A 19,202-nucleotide genomic window follows, 5' to 3' on the forward strand; every position below is an offset into this window, starting at 1 on the left:
TGAATCTGGCTATGCTGACTATGTTGTTTTAGAAACATTTTTCACAACCGCATGCATGGAGCAATTTTCTAGTACTTTTAACCAACCTTTAATTATAAAAACAAAATAGTCCAGTTGAAAGCAACCTACCACCAAGAATGTATATTTTTATTAGCGATGCACCAATACTAGTATCGGTATCGGTGCCGATACCGAGTATTTGGGTGAGTGCTCGTACTCGCCCAAATGCTCCGATACCTAAACTTCCGGTCAGAGGGAAATTTCCTCTGACCGGCAGTGCCGTGAAGGAACATAGAGTCGGCTTCCCGGCCTATCAGCATCGAGCCGGCCAAACAGCATGGAGCTGGTATCCCAGCCAATCAAGAAGCCGGGGCGCTGGGTAGTGACCCACCTCCCAGCTTCCTGATTGGCTGGGAAGCCGACTCCATGCCCAATTAGCATTGAGCTGGCCAGAAAGCATGGAGCCGGCTTCCCGGGCAATCAAGAAGTGGAGCGGTGGGTAATGACACGCCGCCTGGCTTCCTTTTTGACCAGGAAGCCGGATCCATGCTAGCGGAAGTTCCGGTATTGGTACTCGGTAATGGCGAGTACCGAAATATAATTATTGGTACTTGTACTCGATACTGAGAAAACGGTATCGTGCACCCCTAATTTTTATATTCATATGGTGGGATATTGTTTGGTTGCTTTGATCCATGCCATTGTTTTTGTGATTGTAGGCTTATTTGAAAGTGGTTGAAATTGTTTTAAAAAACCATAGCAGTATGTAGTTTTTTTTTGTAGTTTTTTACAAGTGTAGTTTTCCTCAGCACAGAGAAGGACATTCATCTCAGTTATTATGCATTTTTCCATTGTTTTGTGTACATGCTATTATATCAGGTAATGTCTGATGCTTGTATCATTTCACTTCAGGTACATAGGACAATTATCATAAATGCAAGTGATTGTTCCAAACCTAATTGTTTATGATACATAATTAGTCAATTTGTACACTGCAAAAAGTTTTTAAAAAACACTAATTTTGAGATATAGTCAATATTATATACGGTAGTGTGATTGGAGCCAATAAAGTGACAGCAATGAGATGGACAGTGCTAAAAAAAAGCAGTAGATGATGCATACAGGCTCTCATGTTAGTTGTTTGGTCTCTTTTCATGTATTTATTTTAGACTGCTGTGTAATTGTTATGACCAGGTTTGCACCTCTGCATTTAATGTACTAGTGACATATTTGGTTGGGTTCTTACCTGGCTCTTTTGTAGAAGACCCTTGCAGCTTTGTAAGCAGACTCCCTTGCAGGGCTAAGAAGCACTGGCAAATCCAACTCAACCTCAGGCCTTCAATGAGAAAAGCACAGGCGCTTAGTAAAAGTCGCTTGTGCTTAGTACAGGTTTGGCTGGAGTTTCTACTTAAAGTAATATTGATACTTATTGATCAGCTAACCCTGTTGTGTGAGTTACATTTGGAATGTTAATTTCCTCTGTTAATAATTTGTTAATGTATGTTTAGATGTCCTTGAGTATTTTTTGGTACCATAGAAGGTACATTACATATTGGCTTTGTAGACTTTCCTTTATAATCTCTCCATATAACTTTTATTTTTTGTGATATTCCAGGGTCCAAAAATGTGCAGACCTAAACCAGATGTGCACCAAGAATCTTTCACTTTTGTTTGCTCCGAGCTTGTTCCAAACAGAGGGCAAAGGAGAACATGAAGTGAAGATAATGGAGGATTTGATTGACAATTATCCTAGTGTTTTCTATGTAAGTAATGTACTTTATAAATGTTTGTCTGCTTGGATGAGCTATTGTTGATCTCAGGTGTAGACCTAGTCATGTAAGAAATATGGCATATACTACTACTAACTTGTCTTTGAATGTGCAGTTTGCAGGGCTCGCATCCTCATTCTTTACTACTTAGCAAGTGACTGACTTGGAGCAAGCATGTGTAACGCCTATGCCAGATCAGTGACTCAAAAGGTAGAATAAAGAGTAAGGATGACAGCCCTGGTGCATGTCAGAAGCAAGCATCAATTGCAGCTCCCGTATTTCTGCAAATTATTTTAAAGTCAGTTGAATTCCCCCAAGGCTGCATGCACTACACAGGCCACACATTAGTCCCTTATGCTGCTGTAAAGGATATGGCAGATGCATGTCTAATTTGAGGTATGTGCAGGGCATATAGTAATGTTTTTAAGAGCAAGTGGGGCTAGTATTTCCTACATTACTTTCAAGTAACTAAGAAAGGTGTGGTGTCTGCCATTGCTCTTTCTCACTCTGGATAATTTCCTTTTCTAATTATTTGTTCTGGGTCAACAACAAAGAAAATATTGAAGCCAAAGCATCAGCAGGACAGCCAGCAAACTAATATTCTCATAGGAGAGGTCAGCTATGGCAGCCCCATACTTTTCTTATGACTTTAAAGCATATCTGAAACCATTATCAAAACTTTAATACATTGCAACTGAACAGTCCTTAGATGTGGTGGCTGCAATCCTTTTTATTTCAGCTACCAACATTTTCATCAAGTACAGAAAACACCAGTTGATGTGGCTAAAAATACAGTGCACTTGTCACTTCCTGGAGATTATCAGAAAGTACAAACAACATTCGTTTTGTAATCTACTAATCCCTTAAATCCACTATATAATGAAGGTGATTTAAAGATAGACATGTTTAAAGTCCAGCTTGGGTGACAACCTTGGCTCCTTAAGTAGATACAATGGAGAAAAAAAGTGTAGATACAAAGGGATAGGAAGTGTGTTTATTGGCAGGATTACCAGGTAGAAAGGGAAAATGCCTGTTAAAGGAAACTAATGGGGAACTAACTATATCTAAGGACCGGTAAGTTGTAATATATTATATTTTTGTTTGGGGTTTAGATACCCTTTAAAGCAGGGGTAGCCAAACTCCGGCCCTCCAGCTGTGGTGGAACTACAAATCTCATGAGGCATTGCAAGATTCTCACAGCCACAGGCATGACTCCCGGAGAGAGATGCATCATAGGATTTGTAGTTTCACCACAGCTGGAGGGCCGGAGTTTGGCTACCCTGCTTTAAAGTATAACTTTCCTTTAAAGCTACAGTGCATGTAATGCCTACATTTCTCCAGCAGATGGCAAAATAATTAAAGAAGTTGGATAAATAACCAATTCAAATAAATCTTATATAACAATATGAAAAGAACTTGATACATACACTCACTTTAGTTTTATATATGCTATAAATTGGGCCATGATCAATATCACTTTTGGCTATTGTGAATACAGTGGAGCAGTTTGGCTTGATAGCCAGGGATGATTTGCTAAAGACAAAGAGGCTGTTCACTTTTCAAGGGAATTTGCACTTTGCAGGGTAAAGCTGGCCATACAACCATCGCACAACTTTTGTTGTGCGATGGTTGTAAGGTCATTAAAATTTCATACGACCTGCCGATCTTGGACAGCCAGATCGTACTTGCGATCATCGCTGAGGGGCGGGCTTGCCGATGATTGCAATGCTGAGCGGGCAGTGTGCGCACATCGGCTTGCGCACACCGGCCCGTGCGGCTTTCGTCTTCCGCACACGCTACCAACCCGCCGGAAATCGTACGATTTTCGGCAGGTTTTCCAGCGTGCTAGGAAGACAAACATCGTGCGACCGTACGGTAGATGCAGCCTTTAGTAAATGAACACCCTCCCCCCCTTGTCATTTATTTTACTCAAAAAGGAAGGAAACAGGAAGTGGAACAATGTCTACCACATACAGCTTTGTGGCTAACAAATCACTCTTGAAAGTACCATGAGGAGCGTATACTTGCAGTTTTTCTAGAATGATGGAGTGGTTATATCATTTGTCTAATTACAATTTTGACAACAAAAACTAAAAATAAATGTGTTTATTATTGGTTTTAGATTGATGAAGAGCAGGTGACACAAATGGATTTGGAAAACAGCCTAATCACCTCCTGGAAAGATGTACAGGTAACATGACCTGTAGTGTTTCTTTGTTATGCATTCTATCGAAATTTAGGACCCATTCACACCATGTGCAGACCAGATCCAGACCAGAAAATGCATCCCTATTCATTGCTACGGTAAAAAGTGAGGTGCGTTCAATTCCAGAACGTTTAAAAAAAAAAATATTGCATGCAATATTTTCTCAGCTCTGGAACGCACTAAACGGCATGTAAACGCATGCAAACGCACCAGAATGCCCTGGAACACACCAGAAAGTCAGTTGAGACTAACAAAAATGCATCAGAATACAGAAACAAAAATGAAGATGACCTTTTTCTGGTCTGGGGATGGTGTCAACAAGCCCTGAATCTCTTAACGAGGTAAAGGTGAACTCCGGGCACCATCATTTTAATAGCCTTTGAGGGGTTAGTAGCCGTTCACCTCTGCTGTGTAGTTTGTCAATGGTTTCTTTCTTCATACAGCTAAAAAGTGGCTTTTAAGTTGTGTTGCAAAGTACAGATCCCACTATACTGACACTTCTTCTCCGCTAACACCAGCACCATCTGCTGCCAGAGCCTCAGTAAAAAATTTAAAAAAACCTGGTCTAACGGGGTATGGGGGAACACATGACACTTCCCATCTCTTCCACTTCTGGGAGACAGCGCCATATAAGTCTTTGGGACTGTAATGTGCAGGTTTGGGCAGCAGAGGGAGCAGTGCTGAATGTGAACAATAGAAGAACTGTGCCCATCAGATCTAAGTAAGTACGGATCTGCAGAGGGGAACGGTGGGATTGTTTAGGTCAGGGGTGGGGTTAGTATGAAAGTGAACTTATCTTTTAAATGTAAATGTTTTCATGTTTTACAGGAGTTTATGTTTACTATGAAACAAGTGATGTTCTTGAATTATTAACTAGGGGCAAAATCTAATAAAAAAGATACTTTTCTCTAAACAGCTGTCACAAGCCGGAGATCTCATTATTGAGGTTTACTTGGAAAGGAAAGAACAAGACTGCTGTGTCACTTTAAAGGTCAGTGATCATTACACCATAGTAGAATATGGAACTATAACACAGGTATATGTATAAATCCAAAGACATTTTCAGGGTTCCCCCATCCCAAAGGAACAATAATGAATCATTTTTATTAGGGATGCACCGATACTGATACTAGTATCGGTATCGGTGCCGAGCACTTGTGACGAGAGAGCATGGAGGCGGCTTCCCAACCAATCAGGAAGCCAGATAGCGTGTAATGACTCCCTGCCTGGCTTCCTGATTGGTCGGGAAGCTGGCTAATCAGGAGGCCGGGCACCATGTAATGACATGACGCACAGCTTTCTGATTGGCCCGGGAAGCCGGCTTCATGCTCCCTCGTCACCTCATGATGAGGGAGCATGGAGCCGGCTTCCCGGGCCAATCAGAAAGCCGGGTGCCGTGTCATTACATGGTGCTCGTCCTCCTGATTGGCCATCTTCCCAACCAATCAGAAAGCCAGGCAGGGAGTCATTACACATAGTTATACATAGTTAGTCAGGTTGAGAAAAGACACAAGTCCATCGAGTTCAACCTATAGAGAAAAGAAAAGCCTAAACAGAACACTATGCCCACAATTACCCAATGTTGATCCAGAGGAAGGCAAAAAAAACCCTATAAAGCACGGTTCAATTTGCTCCAACAGGGGGGAAAAAAAATTCCCTCCTGATCCCATAAGGCAATCGGATATTGCCTGGATCCACAATCTCCGATGCCTAATATACCTATAATAACTCAATATCCAGTAACATTCTGTGCATTTAGGAATACATCCAGATATTTTTTAAAACAATTAACCGAGCTAGCTTTGAACTAGCTCCTGGGGGAGTTTATTCCACATTTTCACAGCTCTAACTGTGAAGAATCCTTTTCGTAGGCAAAGTTTAAACCTCTTTTCCTCAATGTTAAACCTCTTTCCTCTGATTGGTCAGAAAGCCGGCTCCATGCTTTCTCGTCACCTAGTGACGAGAAGCATGGGGATGGCTTCCCTGCTAATCGGGAAGCTGTAATACCGGTATGGGTGCATCCCTAATTTTTATTTAATGGACTTCATGGGCAACCCTGTTAGTAATATCACAAACTCAAAAACATGGACTATTTAAAATTACATAATTGATTGTGTCTTTAAGAGATCATTAAACCACTCAGGAAGTGTCACATTTTCTTTCTTTTTAGTATCGACATTTACACCAGAATTTTAGAGCCACTTACTCCCTGGATTCACACGGTTGTGGTGTGATAATGCATGTGTTACATCACAGGCAACATGTGTTGAGTAAGGGCATTCTTACGGTTGCCTAACCAACTAAAACACACCAAAAAAGAGGTGTGTTTGTAATGTGGCGCACCAATGCACATTAGTGGGAGCTGTGCTGTGCTGCAATGCACGTGTGTTGGCAAGGTGTGTTGGGGTGCCATTCAAAATGAATGGCACCACAGCACACCAACAAACAGTTTGAACCAGGCCTAAAGGGACACCCATATCAATAGCTTCTAAAAGCTATAAAAAGAAAAGTTTAGTTCGTAACGTCTTATATAAAAATGACAAATGTTCACCATGGGTAGTAGTGGGAGGAAGATTTACTATAAAAATTATGTTTTTTTCTAGGTCTCTCCTATAATGACTGCAGAAGAACTGACCAATCAGGTTTTGGACATGAGGAATATTCCAGCCAGCACAGACATCTGGTTGACCTTTGAAGTTTTTGAAAATGGTGAACTGGGTAAGCAAAGGCGATGAATGCTAATGATAAAATGTGGCCAGGATGGTTACTGAACAAGTTATAGCACTAACATATACTGCAGCTCTTTCTGTCCATGATGGCCTGGGCTCAAAGCAGTAGGTTGATGCTGGGCATCGTTCAACCTGGAAGGTTGGTGGCAACTAGTGGTAGAGAAGAAGTACTGCAGGGGATAGCTCTGGATTGAAGGCAAGTAGTGCAGCCATCTTTTAAAGATTTAAACCTGCTGAACCTCACTTTTTTAAAGCTTTAAGTGTTAGTGCTGAGGGTGTTCGGTATTAAGGGGTTGCTTCAGGGTTAGGTGTTTGAGGGGGAGGTTTACTGTTAATGTTCATTTTAGGGGAGGTATTAATGTTGGGCCCACTGACCTCATGGGTACAGGGGCTGCACCTCTAATAGTTACCCTCTGCACCTCTAATAGTTAAACAAACAAGGGAAAACCTGTAAAATGATGGGGTAGTATGAAGAGCTTTGTAAGGGGTTGTGAACATGGTCTATTGTTTGTTTTCAAACCATACAAGTTTATGAGAATGCAAAAGCAGCTTTAAAAAGCCACGTTTGTCTATTCATGGCAAGTCCACTCCTGAATCACTCTTTGCTGATATTTACTATGTTCTTATTTTTCTACAGAGAGACCATTACATCCCAAGGAGAGAGTCCTAGAGCAAGCCCTGCAGTGGTGCAAGCTGGCAGAGCCTAGCTCTGCTTACCTGCTTGTGAAGAAGATTTCATTTGCTGAAGGAAGCTGTCTGTTTACAGGTAGATCATGGCCACAGACCTCTGTAGAAGTATGTTACCTCTGACACTGCCCCATTTCTCAAAACAGTCATCTTCTCCATTGGCCACTGCTGACTCTCAGCATTTTCATGTTTGTCACATGCACAGGACTCATACATGTGAAGATCAGGCTATTCATGGTATCTATTTCTTATGGGCCCATATCTAGGTATTCTCAACTGGGGTGCTGCCGCAAAACTGGTGTGCCGCCTGAGTTTATCCAGGATGCCGCAGCAAAATGGATCCAAAAAGCCCACACAAATTTATTGCAGTTTGTGGGTATCCATTTCCACAGTAGCAAGGGAGCCAGCGGGCATCCCACAAGGCATCCGACTGAATCTTAGCCACTGATGAAAGCATCTGTCGCTATAGACACTGTTGGCGGCCACAGTCTTAAACTGTGACTGCTGACAATATCTTTAGTGATGGATGACATCATTGGTTGCTAGGAATCAGTCAGGCAACTTGCGGGACAAACAATGATATGTGACATACTTTGCCGAGAGCATCGGCAAATGCAAGAGCATCCTACCATGTGTTAAAGGGCAGCAAGTGCATTGTGTAGCCATTCATTTGAATGGCTCTAAAAGCACACCTTTCACCCACAATGCAACGCATGGTACCACAATAAAGTAGTGCATGCATGTGACGTGCTTGTGGGATCAATACTTGTTAATGGCACCGCAAACGCATCTGGTAAAATGCATGTTTTTGCCTGACGCTGAGGCGCGTCAAATGCACACAAATGCATGGTCAAACACCGTGTGAAGCTTTCTGCTCAAAATGCTGCATGATCTTCTTTGCCGCATTTGTTGCACCTGCCACAGCCCAATGAAATGAATAAGCTTACACGCGACAAGACGCGCACCAACATGACACCTTGGGCTGGAGTGCCTTGAGATTTTGCAGAGTTTACAAGTGTGCTGTGACTCGAGAAAGGTTGAGAAATACTGTCCTAATCTGTAAGAAATATGGCCCTCCGTGATGATGGGAAAATCTGACAAATATTGACAATCTAGGAAGATACAAAGCATACATATAATTTGGGGGGACAATGGAAATGATCGAGCTAGAGCTATATATTGATTCAGTCATTGCATGATCATATATCTCATCTCATATAAGCATTATCAATTCCATTAACTATATCACAGGAGAGTTGTAGGTGATTCATACATGTCCAGACTAGAAGCAAATAAGGTCTATTGTGATCCTTCTTTGTTGGTTATCTGGTCATTTCATCTGAAGACTGTTTTTGTTTTTTGAGCAGCGCCTTGGTTATATTTTTATATTTGTTAGTCCAAACCACACTTAAAGTTAGCTAAGTTTATACTCTGGACAGCTCAGCTCACTCTGCTGACCCCTACATTAAGGTCCCCACACACCTTACGCTAATCGTACGATAATCGCAGGAAATCCCGCGATCGTACGATTATCGTAAGGTGTGTGGAAGACGTGCGACCTCTACTACTGTAAGGTCGCACGACTTTAAACTTACGGACATGTTCGAAAACCCGCCGAGCATGGTACGATGTTCGGCGGGTTTGTGGCATGTCCGTACGATAAAAGCCGTACGGGCCGGTGTGCGCAAGCGCACACTGCCCGTTCAGCATTGCGGTCATCGGAAGCCCGCCCCTCAGGGGGCGTGGCTTGTGATCATCGCAAGTATGATCTGCCTATGCAAGATAGGCAGATCGTACGTTTTTTTAAGTACCTTACAACCATCGCAAGACAAAAGCCTTGCGATGGTTGTAAGGTGTGTGCCCAGCCTTAGAGATTAGAAGGTTGGAAGGCAGCTAAGTTGGTACTGGAAGTTGCGAGCAGTTTGAGCTCTGCTGTTGAGAGTCAACTTGTTGAAGAATTTCATTGCTTCTGCTGCGAGTTTAAAAGAGAACTATGGGGTAAGTGTTTTTTCCCATAGTTCTGGGAGGAGCAGGAAGACACCAGTCACATGACTTTCAAAGGTCATATAACTGGGCTGTCCCCCTATCATGGAGTTTTCTTTGCAGTGTAATGTAAACACTCTGATCAACACTGCAGGCTCCACGCTGTGCTTTGCATTTTTGTAATATAATGGCGGTGTCCTATTGATGGAGGTATCTGATCTCCGTTCTAAATGGCCCCTTTTGTGTTACACACTTGTTTCAGGGTTATTAAAGGAGAACTATAAGGTAAGTGTTTTCCCCCATAGTTCTCCTAAGGGTCACAGGAGGACATATACTAACCTCCTCCCGTGACCCAAAGTTCAGTATATCACGAGCTGCAGCGCTGGATGATCGGAGCGGGGGAAAATGCCTGCAGGGAGCCGTGACTGTCAGTCACGGCTCTCTGCAGGGAGATGATCGAGAAGTGAGCGAGTGACGGTATGTGTTCGCTCACTTCCTGATCTATTCGGCCGACATGCGACGGTTTCATTGTCACACGCCGGCTCGAACTATGAGGATGAGTGATTTTCACTCATTTAAGGATGAGTTGTGCCTGCAGCTACAGAGGACAGTGATGTCCATAGCCTAACCACAGGTTGACACTGCTTTGAAGGAATTCCTACTTATTTAAATGTGCATACCGTATGTACTGTATATTTGACACTTAATAAAGATTTTCAAAAGCAAATGCACCCCTAACTTACATGTGTTCATTAGGTACAAAGAGAGAAACCCCAAAATGTGGCTTGTTGAAATGCAGAGAAGAGACCCCAAAGCTGCTGGCCAGCAAATTTCAGGAGAGATATTTTGTTATCAAGGATCGCAAACTTCTTCTGCTTAAAGAGAAAAAGGTGTGTACGTCTTAAACCCTCTTCTACTTCCTATAACTTTATTTTACTTCCTCTTTTTTGCTTTCACACTACATGCGGTCCCCGGGTTACATACAAGATAGGCACTTAAGGTTTGTACTTAAGTTGAATTTGTATGCAAGTCGGAACAGGTTCATTTGTTAAGTGTAACTCCAGCCAAAAAATTTTTTTTTAGTTTTGGATAGCATAGGGAAGGGTCACATTTGTTTTGCTGTCTGTTCCTGTTGTTCAGAAGATAATAGTATAATTAAAAAAAAATGTATTCAAAATTACACACCCAAAAAAGTGTTTTCTTCTATTTTTAATTTAATATACTTTATTTTATTTTTTTTGCATTTTTAACTTTTATTTAACTTTTTTTTTTCTAAATTTTGTAGTCTTTTTAAGTTTTTTAGTTTTTTATTTGTTTTAAAACTTTTTTTATTTTTTGAATTTTATTTTAATGCTGGGCGCCAGCCTGCTGTTGGATATTTCAAATTGCAATAGCCAATAGCAGGCTGGCTATTGCATCTGCCTGCTGTCACTCAGCAGAAGAGGGGCCTGAAGGAGAAAGTTCTCTATCAGGTCCTCCCATGCTGATTGACAGCAGGCAGTGGGCGGGTGCAATAGCCAGCTTGCTATTGGCTATTGCATTTTACAATATCCAATAGCAGGCTGGGTATGGCTCCCAGCCTGCAGACGAAGAGGAAGCAGGGGGCGGGGCAAAGGAGCCGCGGCCGGAGCGGAGGATCGGCCGGACCGGGGGAAGAGAAGAAGACGGCCCGCGGGAAGAGGACGCTGGGACAACAGCAGAGGTACAGGGGCAGCTAGGAATGCAGCGGTCGGTGTCCCCGCTGCCTCTGCCAATACAGGCGCAGAGAGCAGCGGGGATTTGAAGTGACACAGGCCGCTGCAGCCACAGTTCTCTCAAATGTACCGGCAGCTACATTTAGGAAAGCTATGGACCCCAATCAAGAAATTGGTTAAGAAAACAGAGTTTAACCCTCATGACACATTTTTAATTTGCTAGTTGCCATTGAAGGCTAGGGTCTATTTATCAATATGTTCACGTAAGATTCATATACCCCAGATTTGAACACCCCAGATACAAACTTTGTTACATCAGATTCAGTTAGAAAAATGTGTTAATCTTGGGTGAAAAAAAATGATGAACAGACCCCTAAATCTCCTTGCTGCAGAGAGTTTCCTCATATGCAGTACACTAAAATCAATGTGCTGCTATTGAGATGCCATAACAGACTGCCATTTAGTTTGCTGGAGCACTGTGTATCATAAACCTGTGCATTTTTTTTAAATAAAATACTTTTTTTTGTACCTTTTCATCCTTTTTTGCATCTTAGTGCTGCTGATCTCTTGAAGTCTCTTTGCAGCCATTTCCTGTCTGCATGCAGTGATGGCTGTATGGCAATTCTGAAAGCAGGTGTCCTGATAGTGACAGCAGTGGCAAAATGTTTTTGGTCGCCATTGGATGCTCGGGTCGCAGAGTGACAATTGGGAGACAGGCACAGAGTGTTGTCACCCCATAACACTAAGGGGTCTCTGTATAAACAATTCACCCTGCAAATGTCATGTAATACTCATTATGGCCACATAGGTGCATAAGAAAGGATATATTTGTACCAGCAGGAATGCAGTATTTTCCAAATGTGACATTCAACTTGAAAAGAAAATATACTAAGAACATTTGTTTTTGCCTGGAAGGTATGCAGAGATACGCAGAACACATGGTTTTCCAAATTGTTTATAAGGAGACTCCTTTGTATCTAAACAAGGGCCTTAATGACAGGATCACCAGATATTTTTTTATGAAAGATGCAGATTTAAATATATTTAATATGACATTTGATATTTTTTTGTGATTGGGTTTACATATGCACTAGCCTAAATGTAAATACTGATTGAACGTATTATTTTATGTTGCAGAGTTCCAAACCAGAAAGAGAGTGGACTCTTGAAACTGCCAAGGTTTACATGGGAATTAGAAAGAAAGTGAAACCGCCAACTCCGTACGTTCATCTTTTATCACATTTTAGGAATAACTACTTCAGCTATCACAAATGCATTGATTTACATTTTACTTTTGATTTCTGCATCAAAAAATAATAATAATAATGAGATATATATATATGTAGTAACAAGGACACTCCACTGACAGGGGGTGCAAGTAAAATGCAGTTTTATTAAGGGCAAACTCCAAACATCTCGTTCCATCCACAGGGTAGACCTCCCCTGTTGAACAAGACAGTTTCTGGCAGCAACATAAAGGACAGTCTTTTAACTTCGCTCTGTAGCTTTCCATAGCTCCAAGAAACTGGCACTGCTCACCCCTCGTGAGCCCTCACTCTGCTCTCTCAGCAGCGTGTCCCACAGGTCCTAGGGTCACCGACCTTCCCGACCTCTCCCAGCCTTCCCTGGCTGTTCCACGTGTCCAGCACGCACCCGAGTCTGCGTGTGTCCGTGTGCCTCCTGCACCCACACAACTCTCCCACAACTCTGGGCTGGCTTCCTAATAAGGCTACTCTCAGCTGCTTGATCAGCCCAAGCTGGTCATTGGTAACACCTGGCCCCAGGACTGGAGATCTCATCCCACCCAGAGCTCTAAAGGTGCCCATACACTGCTCGATTCTCGTACGAGAATTGCGGGAAATCCCACTATCGTACGAGAATCGAGCAGTGTGAATGAAGACGTGTGACCGTTTCTACTGTACGGTCGCACGTCTTTTGTCTAGGGACAAATCGTAAGATTTTCGGCCTGTTTGAACGGTGCTCGGGAGACAAATGCCGAACGGGCCGGTGAACCACACAGAATACACCACAGAACCTCCCCATGACGTCATACTGACGTCAAATCCCGCCAGAATTTGAAAGCAAAAATTAGCATATAAACAGACAAAATAAAGTGCAGAACACAACCAATATTCCTGAACAGTGTTAGTAACACTGACCTCCTGTGCCCTGTAACTACTGAATGGTGGTAGGAGAAGAAAACAGCTCAAAGAACCTTAATTGCCCGGGAAGCCAGCTCCATGCTGTTTTGGCCGGATTGATGCTGAATGGCTGGTTATTACCTGCTGCCCGGCTTCCTGCTTGGCTGGGAAGCCGGATCCATGTTCCCTTGTGGCACTTCGGGTCGAGGAAATCTCCCACTGACAGGAAGTTCCAGTATCTGAGCATTTGGGCAAGTACGAATGCTCGCCTAAATACTCGGTATCGGCACCAATACCGATAATAGTATCAGTGCATCCCTAATTATAACCAAACATTTTTAATGGTATAGTTAACAGACCAAAAGGGAGCATATAAAGGAAGTTCACTGTTAGGGTTTATATGATATACATTTTAAAATGAACTTTGTCTTCTGTGCTGCCTTCCTGACAAAGCTTACCAGTGTTTTATTACATTTTACTGATTGCAATTCCCTGTTTCTTCATTAGATGGGGCTTCACTATACACTTGGATAAACAGCAGTTGTAAGTATACTGAGCGCTAAGATACTTGTGCCAAGGCATGATGATTGCTCCTATATTCATGAAAAAATATCTAATTGTTATATGTAAACCTGTCTTTACATATTATATTGCAGGTGCCTATGCTGCATAACACAGGCAGAGATGTGGGACTGGATCACTAGTATTCTTAAGGCACAGGTAATTTAATTATATATATATATATATATATATAACGAGGGGAATTTATCAAAACTGGAGCAGACAGAATCTGGAGCAGTTGTCCAAGGCAACCAATCAGCTTCTATCTTTCACTTTTGGCAACTTAAAAAAAAAACTAATGAAGTGAACAACCATTGTTTTGTTCCACAGAACCTAGATCAAGGGCCACAGAACCTAGAGCAAGCCCTCCTGCTGTGCTTTAACTATAAATCCCACTATGCCTCTGGGAGTCATGCCTGTAACTGTCAGTCTTGCAATGCCTCATGGCACTTGTAGTTTCACAACAGCTGGAAGGAGTTGCCCATTTCTGCCCTAGAACAAGAGCAAGTGCTGCTTCTGTAGCTTGTGGACACAAAATATCCATTTTATACAATGGAGTTTCATCCACTTCTGAATCTACACATTCCACTTACAGGCTTAACTGACTTTTTTGTTTGCATGTTCATGTATGCAGGGAATGGGGCTTTAAAATATATTTATTTTATTAGTATTTATTTTATTTTACTTTTCTAACTTTTTGGGGGGATTAAGAAGGCTAACTGAATACCCAACAGGGGGAGGACTGATAAATCTGCATGTAGAATATAATAATGGAAATATGGTAGCACAAACCTAAAAATGTGAAGATTACATTTTTAAAAAATGACAATAAGGTAGAAATCACATTAATAACTCAAATGCATATTAACTGAAAATATACCATAGTTATCAGGAATGTGGTCCTAGAGGGATTCTTCATACTGAGGGCGGTGGTAAGGAGAAGCATTTGTGGGAGACTTATCCTTCAATGGACAGCTGTACATAAACTGTCTATGTGTCTCCCCAACTCCTTCCCCCTTTAAAAAGTATACACAAAGAAAGAAAAAAAAATCAGAGCTTGGAAGCTGCGTGGTTCCCTCTACACTGCTCAGCTACTGGTTTTCAATTTTCTTCACCATATTTCTGGTACAGTGCTATTGTGCATATTCTCTATAGGGAAGAATGGAAGAGACCCACTTGCCTCCGCAATTCATTTCTATGGAGCGTGTATACTCACCTGGGTGGAATGAGATTTCTTGATGTTACCAATGTACTGCTCGCTGTCCCTTCTGTGATGGAGAGAAAGGTGTATCGGAATACCATCAATGCATGCAGTTTTCTGATACTGCTTCATTCTGTGGACCTCTGCTTTATTGACCCCTCCTGCTGCTTCTTGACTATTACCCCTACCCAGATCACCAATAATCAGGGGGACAGCTCTCTAACTTGAGGAAGCAAAGTCCCACCCCTAACAAGGTGGCTGCCTCCACACATAGAGTTTCCCTTTAAAGAGAAAAATAACAAACATGTCCAAACATCACGCATCCTTTTTTAATGGTAAAACAATATTTTAAACCATTTCATATTTCTATTTAAAAACAAAATATTTTGCAGCATGATGACCTCCGCCCAGTGATTTTAAGGCGCCATTCCTCCTCTGATGTAACCAAGCAAAAATTTGGCACAATGCCTTTAGTTCCGATTCGTGGTGATGACACCAACTCTACCATGGTGACAGCTAATCAGACACTGGTAAGTTTGAGTAGCGGAGCTTCAAGGATGATTGGGGCAAAATGATGCATGCTAAGTTTAGTGTTGCAGACTTGTAGTTTTCTTACACGATAATGTGCACTAATTCTAAAGACTGTGTATAAAATGGAATTTGTGTTAGACCAAAGCTGGAAATGTGGCCCCCATTTCCTTTAACTGTAATCTCCACATGCTAATGCTAGTTGCCAACGTGGTCTCAATGCATCTGCCATTTGAAAAAAAGGTAATAGATGGACACATGAAGTACCATTGTTTATAGCAGCTCAAGTCACAAAGTATAGCTGTACACTGCCAATGCAGGACAGGCTCACTTGCATGCCCCACCCAGAGCTGTCTCAAGACACAAAAAATGCTACATGAAGAATGAATGGATGGGTTGCTTCCCAGTACCTCCCCATGATGCCACCATTGACTTCTCCCACTGTGTATACTTACACTTTGTTTGCTGTCCCTTTTACCCACTGGAATATGGCAACGCATGATTTCCCACCCTTTTCCAACATGATTTAGCATTGGGTGCCTGAGGTGTAAATCTCCAGGCCCATCCATTATCATTTGGGATGAGAGATCTTTGTAAGGTCCATTTAGTTCTATCAAGCAAACTGTACCGAGTTGAAAAGTAGAGCCTGCTAAATGGACATGGTATGGTGTGTTGGATAAAACAACTAAGGGCCCTAGTTATAAAGCAGCAGTATGGCCTTATTGAAGCTATAACTCAAGCTTAAAGGAGAACTATGGGGTCAGTGTTTTCCCCATAGTTCTCCTTAGGGTAACGGGAGGACACAAACTAGCGTCCTCCTGTTACCCTAAGCTCAGTATACCACGAGCTACAGCTCGCGGTATACTGAGACGCCGCAGCCGGAGCGGATCCCGACCTGGACGTTGGGATCCGCCCAGTTGCGTGAGTGACACCTGGCTCTGCCTATCTAGAGGCAGAGCCAGCTGTACCCGCCCCCTCCCCCGTCCGTTCTGCCAGTCAGCGCTGGCAGATCGGAGCGGGGAGAGGGGAATCCAGCCCCTCCCCCTGTCATGTCAGAGAGCCGTGACAGGATCGAGAGGTGAGCGAACCCGATATGTGTTCGCTCTCCTCCCGATCTACTGAGCCGACCTGTGACAGTCTCATTGTCACAGGTCGGCTAGAACTATGAGGTGAGTGGAAATCACTCATCTCATAGTTCTCCTTTAATAAACACAAGAAAACATCACACATTGAACAGCAGTGAGCTTTTCAAATGTCCATTACACTCTGCCTGCTTCAGGTCTTCAAAGCAAGTGGAGCACAGTTAAAAAGAATTGATGAATGAATTGAAGAAAAATAAGAAAAATCTAACAGGAGTAGAGCCCAGTTACGCGACCTGTCAAATTCCGTAACCAGTCCTTACTCTAATAACAAATAGGACAGGCTCCACACGGCGCTCTTCATGTTATGAATGCAGACGTGTCAATGCATGTAAATTCTTCCTTCTGCTTAATGGTGCTAGTTCACTGATCTGTGCGGTGCTTTGACATGCGTAGGCTGAAAAAAGCCCATGCCTGTTTTTGATACGTCAACGCACTTTGCAGACCCTATTAAAGGAAATGGCAATGCACAAAAACACGTGTTTTGACACATTCTAGCGCATAGTAACCAGCCCCTCCCATTGCAACCTTCAACTTTCCTCAACATTGCATTGGTTGACAGAACCCAACAAACTAGCACACAATGCATGAAAATGCGGTGAAAATAGCGTGTTAACACCAAGTATAAAAACACATACAGGAAGGTGTGAACCCATCCTAACTCCTGAGAGTTTGAAAAAATAAATACATGATAGATTTCAGGAAACATGTTTAGTTATTTATAGAGCCTGGTGGACTGGGTCAGCCCCGGCTTTGTGTATGTCTTTTAGACTACAACAGTTGGACTTCCCCTCCATAACTCATGACTCTGTTCCTGTCCAACTTGGAGTTTTGGAAGTTCCGGCTAACCTTTAAGTGTTTCCTCTCCTCCTGCATTCTTCATAATATACATCAAATTAATAAATAAAATAAATACCTTACAGGGAGAGTGGGAACCCCTCATGATGACCACAGCATGTGTGAATGTCCATGACGTCAAGAGCAGATACCTCACTAACATACAAAATATTGTCAGATTATTTAACTTTTCAAGACTTCAAATAGTTGTATTTTGAGGAAGCTTGTTATGAGAGAAATACAGGGGCTGCCATTGCTCACTTCTATCTGAATATATTAGTTGCCTGGTTGTAATGCTGACCTTCTCACTTTAATGCTTTCACTGACCTGGAAATTGTATGGACATTGAAAGTCCTTGTCTGAATACTTGTATTTGCCCAGTGATTCTACATATTGTAGCAATGGGGTAAGGATGACAACCAAGTATCTATAGAAGGAAAGGTTAGCACTGGCTACTCCTTTGTTTCTCTTATGACAGATTTGCTTCGCAGATATTTACTGCGAAGCTCTAAAGTTATAATGTTTTCTGTGGTTGGAAACCAAATGTGTCCATGAAGTGCCTTTTTAATACCTTTTTCTCTATAGTTGGGGAAAATTTTTAAAATCTTGGTGGTTTTACCAGCATTTTGTTAGGACCAGACATTGCCAATTCCACTCTTATTCCGAGAAAAGTTAAAAAGACACATTTAGAAGTTCTCGCACATCAGCAAAACAGGATGCAGTTTCAATATGACGCTCTACTTCTGTTTTTACAGCCACATGAATGCTAACTGTATACTCTAAAGCAAGGGTGCCCACAATTTTTTGTGTGAAGATCTACTTTTCAAATGACGAGCTACATGAGATCTACCAACGAAAAAAACCTACCTCACTCTCTCCCTCTCCTGGCTGTCTCTCCTCGCTCTGTCTCCTGGCTGTCTTTCCTCGCGCTCTCTCTCCTTGCTGTCATTCCTTGTTTTCTCTCCTGGCTGTCTCTCCTTGCTCTCTCCCCTGGCTGTCTCTCCTTGCTCTCTCTCCTGTCTGTCTCTCCCCGCTCTCTCTCCAGGCTCACCTTGCTGTATTTTGCAAAAAGTGTAGTGCAACAGGCTGTGTAAACTAATATTCTTTGATGTAATACATAGCACTTCAACCACCAGAAAGGTCTCAGGGAGCTTGGCTCAGCAATCTCAGGCTAATAGGTAATCATGAGTGCACAGCAAAATAAATATACCAAAATGGAGTAAAGGGGCCGCCATTCACACATTTCGTGATCAACCAGCATCAGCTTTGAGAGGTACGGGTAGATCATGATCTACCTAATGGGCACCCCTGCTCTAAAGAATATAGTTTGACATCATGCTGGTTTAAAGGATCTCTGCTAACAAAGGCCAAGTAAGGTCAAGTTGTAAGTAAAGCTCATGATAACTACATTTAGGCCTTAATGCTGTAATCAACATTTTGTCTGTTGTGCTGCTTGATCCAGAAATTTGGTCAAGACATCAAATGACTGAATTATAAAAAAAATTACTAGTCAATCCAAATCTATTTAAGACAGGTGCGATATTGAGCTCAAGTCCAGTCAGGTGATGTTTTGTGGCTGGAATATGAAGGATTACATTGTCAATTATACCTAATATCCTATATGATGTGCATATACAACAGAAGACTCTGCTTTGGTGCATGTGTAAACTCTACTCACTACAGCAGGAGACTCAGCTCTGGTGCATGTGTAAACTCTACTCACCACA

At 42.3% G+C, this 19,202-nt stretch overlaps 1 protein-coding gene across 1 annotated transcript in view; it reads left to right on the top strand.

Annotated features, from left to right (window-relative positions):
• ARAP3 (ArfGAP with RhoGAP domain, ankyrin repeat and PH domain 3) overlaps positions 1-19,202 on the top strand; it is an 89,950-nt gene that overhangs the window by 61,998 nt on the left and 8,750 nt on the right. Inside the window, exons 23-32 of the mRNA XM_018554886.1 lie at positions 1,616-1,763; positions 3,892-3,960; positions 4,892-4,966; positions 6,579-6,693; positions 7,342-7,470; positions 10,131-10,264; positions 12,206-12,288; positions 13,717-13,752; positions 13,866-13,929; positions 15,364-15,501. Coding sequence (XP_018410388.1) covers positions 1,616-1,763; positions 3,892-3,960; positions 4,892-4,966; positions 6,579-6,693; positions 7,342-7,470; positions 10,131-10,264; positions 12,206-12,288; positions 13,717-13,752; positions 13,866-13,929; positions 15,364-15,501 — 991 coding nt within the window. The remainder of the gene's footprint in view (positions 1-1,615; positions 1,764-3,891; positions 3,961-4,891; positions 4,967-6,578; positions 6,694-7,341; positions 7,471-10,130; positions 10,265-12,205; positions 12,289-13,716; positions 13,753-13,865; positions 13,930-15,363; positions 15,502-19,202) is intronic.

The sequence above is a fragment of the Nanorana parkeri genome, unplaced genomic scaffold, assembly GCF_000935625.1.
Source record: "Nanorana parkeri isolate BGI_ZX_2015 unplaced genomic scaffold, ASM93562v1 scaffold176, whole genome shotgun sequence".
NCBI lineage: Eukaryota > Metazoa > Chordata > Amphibia > Anura > Dicroglossidae > Nanorana > Nanorana parkeri.